We start from the raw sequence: 13,916 nt of genomic DNA on the forward strand, positions 1-13,916 counted from the left end.
AGACAGACAATAGGGCTTGGTTCTATACAAATACTCATAGGAGCAGTAGGGATGTCAGATCAACAAAGATCATCTACAAGAGTGTGTACAGATGATTTAACCTTGTATAAAGGCTGGGTTGGGGTCCAACTCGCCTGTCCTAGCACTTCAAAGTGTCACAATTCTAACAAAGCAGGCAACGCCGCTTACAAATATCTCCCAGTGTACGTGAACATGTATATGAGTCGCCTTAATCTTACTTCGAGTGTCCTGATTTTCTTGTTGAGTGAATCTGGTAAACCCAAAATTCCCATCTGATCTGGACACTACACAAGCCTTAAAGAGTCTAACAAAGAGCCTTCAACCATGATATCTGTATGTGAATTTGTCACCCTTATTATTTTGAGAAGTTTCTTTCAAGATCATTGGTTTCTCAACCCTGTTAATGAACATGTTCACACCTTCTTTCATCCAGGTTAAGTTTTCCCTGCATATCCAATGTTCTTAATACCTGAGAGGAGTGCCAAAAAAAATTACCACCATCATCATGACATTAATGGGAATGAAGATGTATAATGTACAGCTAGGCAATGAATGGAGATGTACTGTTCTTGCCTGTACATGGCCATAACTGACAGGTAATTACTGCAGGCTTCAGCTGACCCAGAGCAGCATCTCAGACAGGTTGCCATGGAAAATAATTCATGTTTACACATCGATATATGGCTGGCAGAGTCTGGGTGTCTGTCTCTATAACACAGTTGTCTGCTGACCTCTATAACATTGCAGCAGACATACATGTTGGATCAATCCCCTATTTTAATTCAATGTACACAAGACACAATTTATTAGAATATTTGTGTTTGATGCCAACGGTTCAGCTACAAAAAAAATGTAAAAGTGAAATTTAATTTCTAAATTAGGTTAACCGAAAAGGGTATCACACGTTTATCTAGGGCAGAATTCATATTACAACCTATTTCTTTCACCACTGTTTAAATGTGATTAGACTAGCAAGAAGTCAGGACAGAGATGGATCAATTCAGAATGTCAGAAACAGTTTTTTTTGTATACCTGGACATAAATTAATTGCATCACAAGGAAGGGTAAGCATTCTTCATGGTCCCTCAACAATCACAGACTGGTGATGGTCATTCATTGAGCAACAAGATGTGCTATTCTTATACTGTGTACAAGTTCTGCTTGGCTTAATACACCAGATATGAAATGTATTCAAAGTTACTATCCAGCGCATATACATGCATTCAGCAGCTGGGTGACTAATATCACAACTATGTCAATACAAAGGAAAATACCTACAATGACTGCACTCAACCTCACAGCTGTACGTGCTGCAGCTATTGTAACCATATGTCAATACCCGATGATTTTATCTGACCCCACCCTAGGGAGCCTCGGTGTTGAATTTCAGTAGCATCCTCTTTGGGTTTTTTTTATCCTACTCCCTAGGTTCATTCATGACCCATGGAACAAAATCATTCCATGCCCCTCTAACTGATTCAGCCTGCCTGGCACTCACCAGTAACATAAACATTTACTTGAACACTGGTTGTCTGTCTTGTGGCCTCCTGCACTATACTGACTAAGTTCAAAACATATGCATTTCAAATATTTCACCATTACGGCAGCTATTCAATATTGTGCTGCCAAGTCTTAAAGTGGCCTTGTATCCTTCGTACTACACTTTGATGATGTAGAAGATGTTTTATAGCCTTAAGATCAAAATGAAACAACCAAAACAGTATCTTCAAGAATATGGAATATATCAGGTTTAATATTCCCAGTATATTATGTAAAAGGGCTGTTATGATAAACAACAAAGCACGTGGAGCGAAATCATTATTTACCAGGCAAATTTATGACAGCAAAGTCCCAGAAGAAAGCATCCTGTCTCATAAACACAGACAGCAGAGAACCAACCAAGGAAGTTTTAACGACTGAAGTACCCGATGACACAAGCCTCAACACTGCAGCCCATCATTTTAAGTAGCATCTAGAGTTAATCTCTGCAGAGCTCTCTGCCCAAATGTCTCCAGCCTAAAGTTCTATCCCTGGATTAAGCCAGCAATCAGCCATCTACCCATAGCATTTACCTGAAACATCTGGGAACTCAATTAACGCTAGATACTGACGTCTCATTAACTAGAAATTTTAACTACCACAAATCAGGACACCTATGAATGAAATAAGTCATGGATACAGATTATTTGGTGTCAAACATTATACACATAGATTTAATAGAAGGACTGTTTTACATCTGAATTCATATTATAGTAAAGTAACACTACACAACAATAAGTATGAACACATGAAGAAGATAAACAAGAGCTTGAGCAACATATGGCCCACTTTAACAAACCTGGGCACACACACCTTTTCTAACATTCTTTTTGGCATCATAACCTAAACAACTTCATTTCCAACATGAAATTATAAGAAAATGGATTTGTTTCGTTAAAATGGTCACTGATTTGATTGTCGAACAGTATGTTTTTTTGTAGCCGAAGAGCATAAATTCTTGAAAGCCATGACATATACATGTACATGTACATGTAACTTGGTCAACATCCGGCCTTAAAAAAAAAAAAAAAGACAAAGTTGTTAAATGTGGAAATGAAGATATCCACTCCAGTAACTGTAAATAAAAGCTGCTGACTCCTACACCAAAAGGTGCAAACAGAACTGAATGTAATGTGATTGTGATGAACTATCAGCTGTTCTCTAACCCACAATGGCTGGCCTCAGGCAAAGGCATCTACAGGATAACCACTTAATGTCACCATCCAGAATACCACATAAAATGAAGGCTGCCCTCAGTCCATGTGCCCTCAGACACGAACAAATATATCTCCAAGCCAATCACATATGCTGCTCATATTAACTAAATTATGAATTTATTTATTTATTTTTAAACTGAATGACACAAATCACAAAATTTACACAGTGTCAACTTCAACTGTATACTGCAAATGTTGGTCTTTTTTTTTTGAAGTTATTTCTGTGTTACTATATATATTACAGCTTTCTTTGCCTATCACACAGGCCTTTAAGTACATGCATATGCTGTATATACTCATAGGTTTATGTGTTAGACAAGGAAAGCTCCTCATACAGCATGAGCCTTATGTGCAATAGGATGTTACGAAGGAAAACATTTAAAATGATAAAACTAGGAAGCCATACAATGGTAAATGGCAAGAGAAAACTGGATAACATTTGGTCTGCGTATAAAACATATTGATCTACAAATACATACAGGAAATAACAAATCCATTCATTACATCATCGAACACCAGCTTCATGCAGACCTAATACATTATACATACATATACATGTATAAGCACAGAAATTCCCATTACTGCATCTGTTTTATATGCATGAGGAAACAGCATATAGATATATCCACACCTACACCACAGCTATCGGTTTATCTCTCTACCTGGGTGATAGACGATCTAGCCACAGCACTGGAAGGTAATACCAGAAGTATGTATGTTCTATACCATATCAACATGCACATACATATTCTTTACAACATTCATCTCTCAGTTTTAATGACAGGTAAGTTTTTTTGGAGAGGATCTAAACAATTGACATAAATACATCCCAGTGAAACACTGTTATATATAGAGGTTCACCATCCCTATATGACGTGAATATAAATAGGTGCAATTATAAACACAGCTGTACAGTATTGAGGTTTACAACATACATATACAGCACTCGGGCGGTTAACAATCTATTCTGCGAGCAGTATTGACCTGTAGGTCGTCCCAACATGCTGTATGAATCATCCGTCCTTCTGACCTAATATTGCCCAATGGCACATTCATATAGACACATACAGACAATGGTCTCATTAAACTAAAACATAATACAGTACAGAGAAATGTATGGCTAACAGCGGTACAGCAAATAGAGGAAGTAGCCACACAGCACGCCAGCTTGACAGTATTACATACATGTAGATGTCTGTGTAAAATGGAGAACATGCTCTCAGCTGGGCCATACTTACATTTTATATGCTCGAGCTGTTTTTGATTCCATGGTTTCAAACTGAGACTAAAGACTACTGCACCTATATCTGTTTCATGCCCTCCTGAAAGCAACATGGCAGAGTGAATTGACCGGTGAAACACAGGACATCTCCCCATCAACTATGGTTAATTCATGGCACACGGGGAATGGCTGGCAGTGAGATATGATAACAGGGAGGGTCTAGGCAATAGTCATGGACTCATTACTCATCCAACATGACCCAATGCCACAATATTCACACCAAAACGAGGGTGGAATCCACAGAATTACCAGTCATCCAGCCTTAGAAAAAGGTCTTTCCCTCCAAATATCACCATAAATGTTGGTAATATCACCACAACACCCCTCTGCAGATGAAATAGACTTGGCCAGCTGACTAGGAGTCTGGGCAAACTGTGGAGAATACAGTCCACAGCTAACGGGCAGAACCCTTAACAAAATGCTGCACAGATGGATATTGATTTTTGTGTTCAGTGTAGGCCAGGGCATTGATCAGGCCACAGCAGTATTATTATAATGTGCTGACATCACCAGTGGCGAATCAGCTCCCTCAATGCCTTCATTAGCTTGGCTGTGGGGTACACAGCCCCAATTCACCAGCGCCATGTTGATTTCGCAAATCCTTAATCTTAAAAACCTTACACATTCCCAAGCATATTGTCTTTCAGCCTCAAGAAATGTAAACAGCTATGGGAATAACAATGAAATGTGTAGAATGGGGAGGAGGTAGTGTGGGTCATGCTTGGTTGACTCTCAACAACCAGGTGTTGGGATAAGAGGCTGACAGTTGCTGTATGACCAACAGAACAACACATCAGTCCAATAATTAAACGTCTGCTCCCAGACGAATACATTATGATCATCAGTGCATGCATTGATCCTCAACATTTATAAATCATTATAATATGCTAACATACTACAGTGTCACTAGATGTCAATAAGCACCCAATGACACTAATGCACAAGGTTCCCAACATCAGCACAGTTCTCACAAAAACTGGACAATAATTAATATATATTTACCTCCATTATGCAAGACAGATATCACAGGTACAGTAGCTTGGCTATCATTTTTTAAAAAAATTCTGAACCCAATAAATGAAATAGAAAAGCCTGTTTATTTATCTCAATACAAATTTTATTAAATTTCATTAATTCACCTTTCAAAAGTAATATACACACAGTACATATAACACGTATTTTAACATGTCTAATACAGACCCCTCGCTGGTTTTATTTGGTGCAGCACAAGTCTCCGCCCCTCAAATATCAGCCTCAGTAACACAAAATTACCCAGGTCTAATTTCTTTTCTGCTGTAGTCATGACTGAGCAGATTTTCTACTTCAAGATAAATGAACATATTTTTTTTTTTTTTATTATATATTTTTGAGTCATCGTATGATAACAGTATGTGCTACAGTTGTATTATACACTATAACATGCTCTATGAAACATTAAACCTATGACACTTAATAGAACACTTGGACTCAGATCATTTTCTGTTTTGAAATCACACACCTACTATGTGTAATATAGCACAGAAGGTCAATCTTCCTGCAAAAGTAGCAGTTACAGCTCTTTGTGAAAAATACCAGGATATAATAACAGAAATCCTCACACTGCCTTGGATTCCAGACTTTCTTAAACCACTTCTACTAAATTAAACTGATGTCCATGTTTTCGTGAAGGTCTGTGGCAACACCTGATTATAATTATTGCATCTCACCCACCTAGCAATTTTCTCCATTATCAAGGGAGCTAAGTCCACAAAGGGAGACAACAAGGTGTTTCATAGACGGAACAGACCTGGGGCTGGTTACACATACATGTACATGTTCTTTCTTTCTGGCCTTTGAGCACACATATTCCAGATTTACGCTGTTGACCAGCAGTACTGTATTGCCAAAACTTTTTATTTTCGTGAGAAACGCACTTTCCATGATTTTTAAACCTGGGAACTGACATGGTAACAGAATGATTGTTTCTGTGAAATCCTCATGCCTAATATTGAAGAATAGCATGTTTACACAACCTCCAACAACTTCTTCATACGGTTTTACTAATCATTATTTCATTCTCACAAAAAATCACCCCCCGACACATATAAACAAAAAAATAAAATGTGCAAGACGCAAGAGATATATGTTCCCAACAAATTACGCATGCACTTAATGTTCAAAAATGTACAACTACAACACTATGATGCATTTTATCATGAAAATTCATACACATGACCTTCTTGTAGCTTTTTAAAGCAAAACTTTGCTAAGATTCATAGCTTCCCTGAGTTATTATAAAAAGACCTGAGGCCAGTTTCACAAAGCGCATGTAGCATTCCGTGTCCATATCTACCAGTACTGTGGATATAATGTTGCCATGGTGATGGTAGTTACACAAATGTAGTGCTAAATGTACGTGTTCTTTGTAAAATGGAGGCGTGAGCATTAAGGTTTTGTGTCAACATGTTCAAAATGAAGTACAAGCTGATATTCCGGGATTCCGGGGAATAAATTTACCACACTGATTGAACGACACGCTATGTGCAAACACAAGGTTTTCATTATTAATATATAAGTCAATCACCAAAAGTAACAATTATCCTCATAAAGCCAAAAAGTTGTATTTCCCCTCAGAATTTTCACATTAAGCAGGCCCCGCCCTGCCATTTATAAACTTACTTCCAAATGATGACAGTAACTTATTCTCCACTCATCCAAATAAATTCAGTGGTTTACTATTTTACAATCAAACACTCAATGCATGAAGGCCCACTACATGTATCTCATCAATAGTACACAGTTTATCATAAAATGTTCCTTCAAGAATGTAAATTCACCAATACGCTCTCCCTCAAAAGTGTTAACTTACAAAATTTTGTCAGATCTATCCATCAATCGGAAATACACCGTCACCATCATGGATGTTAGCATTGACTTCTTGTCCCCATCCTTTAACACCACACAAATAACCAGCTTTTACATCATCTATTACCGACTGTGTACATGAGGGGCACATTTACACCCTTTCATTCATTTTAAACCAATCCATTTAGTTACACCACACCGTCATGTAAGTTTACTCTACTATGTGTTGGCATCACCAAATAGCACAGTTTATAGTAATATACATCCGGCAACCAAACATGAAAAAACTCTATCTTTCAAGGACGTCATATCCTATATTTTCCAGTCCTATCCTATTCCTTTTAGTACAACACTTCATGAGAAGATTTATACAGGCCTGTTAGCTTATTTAGTCATTATTATCAAACATCATTATCAAACAAAATGCAATGCAATGCAATATTCAAGACTGAAACTTCAAGCCCTTCACCCAAAACCCCTTTTTCAAGACTGCTGACGGACTTGGAAACCTGTGAACAATATTAAAGCCTTTTCCAGGAATTTCAAGGAGCAGTATGAACACTGGCACATTACTACCATTTCACATACCCTCTTGTCACTCTCCATGATGTGATCTGTCAAATGAACACAGCATGAACACTGACAAATTTAGTACAATCATCGTGCTGAAAAATTTATCCTAAAATTTTACACACGGTGCATATTCAAAATGAACCTGTAACCTTCCTTGTCAGTATTCAAATGTGCCGTATCTTTAGGCACATGTATCTTTAGGACTACAATCAGGCACAATCTTAAAAAAACAAATTTGTGAGAACCACGTGCCATATGTTAAAAAAGCAGAATGAAAGAAATACCAGGTTTATACGCAATACATACTTAGACATGACCTACATATATTCAACATGTAAGAACAGACAGAGAAGTGGTACCTACCCGTCCACACGCATCAGTCTTCCTGTAGATCAGCCAGCTATGAAAACCACGGTAGGATAACTTAAGGATTAAACCCCCAAGGTATCAATATGTGGTCAGGTAGGTAGACACCTGGCTGAGACACTGCATGTACATGTAGGTAGGTTTGTACCTTCACAGCTCCGCAAGTCTAACCATCTGCCTCAAACGCGCAAAGGATATGTATGTACTTGGCAGTCAGGCACAGAGTGTTTATCGTGTGTGTTGTTCTGAACGACCTACAGCAGGTGCAATTTGGCCAGACTATTGGAGGAATGACATAACTGTTTTCTTGTGCTTGCAGAACCTCAGTCCACTACAACCTTTCTCTATGCCATCGGCTAAAAAATCTACCTGTGAATTTCATTCATAGGCAAAAAAAAAAAAAAATAGCCACCATGAAAAGGTTGAAAAGAGCTCATTTGCCATAAAAATAATAAGTCAATTTAACATATGCATCATTATAATTAAGTAGTACAACTGTGAGACATCAGCATAATATGCTTCTATCATGACTACCTGGATACTTCATCTACATGTATATCTAACACATCCCATCTCTGTACATACTTAAGTTTATTAGTTTCGCCATTGAGCAAATGTTAGAAAATATCAGCTTGGGGCTATATCATACACCAGGATTGCCGTCTACCCATAATAGAGAAATTACGCTGTCTGGCAGAATATCCACACATTCCAATAAAGGAAGCTGATCAATAACTGACTAAGAGAGCCCTACCACAACTGCTGTTGCCATGACACCCATGCTTTTCTACATGTACGTCCTATTTCTGACTTACAGACATGTTATATCACAATAGGAAGTAGCTTTTGCTAATTACTCGGATGTTTGCTTCTATACCTCTAAGGCATACCACCTTCTGGCAACTACTGCTTCAACAGAACAAAATCTGACACTGAGGAAAAACACAACTTTTAGTGAAATAACTACTAACACTTGAATACTTTACTTGCATCTTTACTTCAAGATGTTTACTCTAAGGTGTTTACTTTACATGCCGTAATCATGAGAATAATAACGTTCAAATAAGCAATGAAAGCAAAGGGAATGAAATCATCTGTCTAATCATAAATGTTCTGGCGATCACTAACCATTCATACCTGTCTGAATATTGATAACTGTCTAGATACCATTTGGACTTCATGTTTCTCCTTTGTGCCAAAAGTAAACTTTTACAACTTTCATAGCCACACTAATCTGACAGGAGTGAAGTGTTTTAATCCTGACTCTTGACATCAATATCAACCTCAATTACATTCTTTATTCTTTATACATTTCAAAGATGAAGGGAGAGATTCCTTGGCTGGCATCACTGGGAACTCATACCATAATACCAGAATTATAACCTTGACTACCAGCTTGCATATTTAATCAAACTAATAAATGTATGATTTTTAACTCATTTTTTTCATCCAAACCAAGAAAGCAAGGCATGGTGCACCTGAAACCTAAACTGTAAACACTTAAATTTGCAATAACAACTAGATGAGACTCAGAGGGGTAAACAATTACATTAAAAAAACAACAAAAAAAACAGTGAATCAATGTTACAAATGCCTACAATTTTTTTTACCTTCCACAAAAAATCAAAACCAGTACCAGAAACACTGATTTGCCGACAATATAGATTATCAGCTCCCTTACAGCCATACCTTATAAATATCCTCCTGATTGCATCTCAGCATTTACTGTTAAAACTGTAATTTTATCACATGGATATGGATATTAACGTCTGCAGACATGCGCGGCTATACATTCTGTAGAACCCAGATCCAGTATTATTGCATTACCAATGTGAATGACTCATACAGCAGTCTGAATTTTCACCAGCTAAATATTTCCCATACATTAATGTACATGTATACCAAAAAAAAGTTAAATGGTTAGTTTAAATGGCAAAATCAAGTCTAAACTTAACAAATATCTTTTTTTTTTCAATATTACCATGTTGATTTCAGTCTTGTGAATCAAAACCAACCCTCAAATTAAGTACTGATACTTAACTGAATGGTCTGATTGATTTTTGACAGCTGAGTTTCCACAGCTGGCCCAGTTGTTCAAAACTAGTTAACGACTTAATACCAGATTTAACTTTAAGCCAAGTCTTCAATGTTGTACTTCTCCTTAAATAAATTGTCTAACATTATTATAAATATGAACTAAAACTGCTGATGTAATACTATGACTTATGAGATCTGTATTTGCTGTTGAGTTTGGCTTAAAATTTAAATATGAAGTATGACTAAACCCAGTATTAGCTAATACACTTTCAAACATCTGTGCCCAGAATTTTGATTGGTTTGATCTTGACAACGAAGGACCTACATGAAAATGCTAACGCCAAAACAGTCTCTTGACAGTCTTTGTCAAGTGCCACAGTTAAAACAATGTGCCATCAACAACCAAATGGGTGGGATTAAACATAGTCTACTGTTTCAACAAATATGCATGAAGGCAGCTGTGAGGTTTACAGCATTCAATAGTTTACACCATTTATCTTTTTGTAAGATTAACATTGTTTCCACTACTTGCACCTTTCATTTACAAAAAGTGTGAACATAATCGCTAGGCAAGGGTCTAGAGTTTTTCAGGGAGTTTGACAAAGTTCCTGTCCCCTTCCTCCGTTGGTTTTCCTATGTGCCCTTATGAAATCACCATTACCTATCAATTAAACATTAACAAGGAAATAAAATGCAGGATGGTTGTCATGGTTATGGTTGTGGCTGTTTTTGTTTCTTGTGTTAGGGCAAGATTGTGGCACTGTCATAAAGTGCCACAATTATCACACCAGGGCAAAAAAGAATTCTGTTCATTAATTCTGAAGGATAAACTACATGGTATTTCAACCATGTACCTTTCATTACATAGTTGTCTTTAACTGTGACTTCTGCCTGCATTTACCCATTGTAAGTCAAAATAAAATAAAATCAACAGCGAAAGTTCAAGTGCCAGTCCTCAACATTACAAAACAAGCCGAAATCTTGATTCGTTTCCTTTTTTTGTTTCCAAATGAACAGTGTAAAAAGTGTGTTTGCTTTGAGTCTGCAGTTCTATACATGTTATATTCAAAAAGGTGTAGAGTGTACATCAATAAAGACACAATCAAGTGGAACTAATCTGTTGTTGATTTTGCTATAAAATATAAAACCTTACGAACTCCACTGGATTTTAACAAAAGCCATCAAACACAACTGTTGCAAGGTAAAGGACTAAGTCAGATTAAGATTATCTGACATATCCTGGTTTACAGAAGAAATTTATCCAGGCTTTGTGTCCCACACAATATGAATCGTCTCTAGTGTACTGGGCACAAATCCTCAACTCACAATTTAAGATATAACGATCCATATCCATTTCTAATAACAGCATTTAAAATGTAGTTGTACACCATAAAATTTAAGAAAGTATACAATTATGACCTAAAGAAACCAAGCCATGTGAATATGTCAATGCCCAGAGCTTCCGTCACATGTCCAGTAATACAACTCGTGTAGGGAGGTCCCCTTGATTCACATCATAATTAGAAACTTAGGACAGTCAGTAACTCACTTTTATCTTATCTATACATGAATAAGAATTATTAATACTGAGCTTAAATGCACATGGTTTTAGACCAAGCTTCAGTTTCCATGGTAAAAAAACAGCAAACACATTTATCACCACGCTAATAAAAAAAAAAACGATATTTGCAAGCAAATCAAATGCACAGACAGGCAATCACAAGTAGCAAAATGTCAGTAGAATGTTACATGCACTGTAATTTTCTGGAAATGTTATGACCTGGCTAATCCTACATGAACATCTGAATCCACATCTTATATTTACCTCATACAAAAAGGGTCATTAGCTTGTTGTATGGAGAATAAAGCATGGCAAATTTACATTTACTGAACCTTTGCACATTTGTACAAGGAAAGGGAAATTACTGTAAAAGTATAAACAAGACTGGCACATAGATGTGTTGGGCAAAGAACAAAAATACCCTGTTCCATGCTGATTATGACTCTCATAGCTAACACTTGGGTCCACTACTCTTATATTAAACCTACATCAATCAATTCACTGTAAAACTAGGTCTGAATTTTCCCTTCAAATTTGATGAGCTCTGATGTACAGAGCATGTGTTAATGTATATAATATTATTCTCATCATCTCACCTTTCTGCTTCCATTTTTGCATCCATATTAACATCACTCCTGTAAGAATAACACCAAAAAGAAACAAAACAAATGAACATGCCAACAGAAAATGACAAATATTAATCAACTTCTCATGCAAAGATAATACATGCATATGAACTCCATGCCACATAAAAAATAAAATAAAATAAAATAAAATAAAATAAAACAAAGCAAGAAAACTTTCTGCGACTGGTACATGTGTGTTATAAAAAAAGTCAACATTTAATTTACAATGAATTTTCAATCTGCATGTATGCAAGTCCTTCACATCAATATAGAATTTGCTTCATGAAATGATTTAACTTATAAAGAAAGGAAACACTGTCAAGGGGTGTGGAGAGTTGAATAAACTTTTAAATACTTTTCCTCAGATTCTTTTGTGATAACCAAGCTTATGCTTACGTGGCAAACCCGTTGTCACAAGCCTCAGTATTTCTTCAATGCCAACCAAGGGGAGATAACAAAACAAGTTTGATGACAAAAAAGTTGGTCACCATATTGCCCAGCCTGTTACCTAAAATAACCTATTTGATATTTTTTTAGTTTTATGATTTTTTAGATTTATAAATTGCAGAAATCAAAATACTACACTGGAGCAAACACAAATAGTACAGTTATGTGTTAACTTTATTAAGGGAATTCCAATGCCACATTAATATAAGACCATGTTGAAGCACCTTAGTATTGAAAAGAGTCTATCAGCATAAAGGACATATGAAATATGCAAAGAAAAGCATGTTCATGACAAATAAATAATGACCGGCAAATATTAAATATATCTATATCTACTGTCTAGCCCAAAGCATGCACATTGTGTACAGTTTTTCTTATCATGCAGACAGAAGGCATTTCAACGTAACAAATCTCTTTGGTCTCATAAGTCCATAGCATACTTTAACTGGTGCCAATCAGGGTATTCTATTTCTAAAGTTTGCAACTATTTACTGCTTATCCTTTGTCAGAAAAAAGAACACAGAAAAAAAAAAGCGCTCAGTCACCTTCTCCTTTTTTTAAAAAACCCACATGGTACTGGTATAAAGAATTAATCCTTATCTGTATCTCATTATGGGTTATCATGATTTACATTAACAGATAACACATATGAAAAGTGTAAGGTGTCATGTACTCTGTGTACAACCTGCTAGAATTCTTCCATTGTGGAAGTGGTAATTATGTATCTATTATTTTATTCTTTGAATTCAGTCTCAAAAAGCCAGCTACTGTTAACATGTTGCAGTACAATATTAAAATAATGGCATAAAGTAACCGACTTAATTTTTAACTCATCAATTTCTTTGAATCGACTGATGAAGTCTTGTTAACAAACAAAAACGTTTAACATTAACCGCATGATCATTCAAAATATGTCATTTGAAGCATGACAAATCTGTGACAGAGAGAAAAAAAAAACTGTCAGTACAATTTTGAAATATTAGCTAGCGATTTTAGAAAACGCATGCCTGATTCATAGTCTGGACATTTAGTCTATCTACACCCCAGCCCTTATTTCCACGCAAAATACAAGACAAATTAGCATATATAATTACTACATACCTATGTGATATCTGGTGAATCACGAGTTTTTTGCACCGGAACTGGAGCTGATTTACGGGATGATTTGCCTGTCAGCGAGCAGACCGATGACCCGAAGTTCCCAGTGAAATTGCTTTGCAAGTTAGCAGCCGCTACGATATTTTTTCAACATTTTAACATCAAGTAACGTATATAGTGAATGCCCCAGCCCATTGTCTTACTCGGTTCAATCTACAATAAAACCTTCAAGTGCTTATCTGACTAGCTGTGCTTCTTCTTCGTGGGGTCTCCACTTCCTATCTTCTGACGGTTCGTCAAATATG

At 36.4% G+C, this 13,916-nt stretch overlaps 1 protein-coding gene across 10 annotated transcripts in view; it reads right to left on the bottom strand.

The window, feature by feature from the left end:
- The window catches only part of LOC135468379 (kinesin light chain-like), a 38,626-nt gene extending 24,723 nt beyond the window's left edge, over positions 1–13,903 (bottom strand). For 2 of the 10 annotated variants that reach the window (XM_064746608.1, XM_064746602.1), the window contains exon 1: positions 4,016–4,257. In XM_064746608.1, coding sequence (XP_064602678.1) covers positions 4,016–4,047 — 32 coding nt within the window. In that variant the 5' untranslated portion in view covers positions 4,048–4,257. Of the gene's footprint in view, positions 1–4,015; positions 4,258–7,839; positions 8,132–12,036; positions 12,076–13,614 lie in introns of those variants that run through there. The other 8 variants (XM_064746606.1, XM_064746600.1, XM_064746605.1 and 5 more) reach the window with 6 other exon arrangements.
- Between the last annotated feature and the right edge of the window lie 13 nt (positions 13,904–13,916).

This window comes from Liolophura sinensis, chromosome 6, assembly GCF_032854445.1.
Source record: "Liolophura sinensis isolate JHLJ2023 chromosome 6, CUHK_Ljap_v2, whole genome shotgun sequence".
In the NCBI taxonomy this organism is placed as follows: domain Eukaryota; kingdom Metazoa; phylum Mollusca; class Polyplacophora; order Chitonida; family Chitonidae; genus Liolophura; species Liolophura sinensis.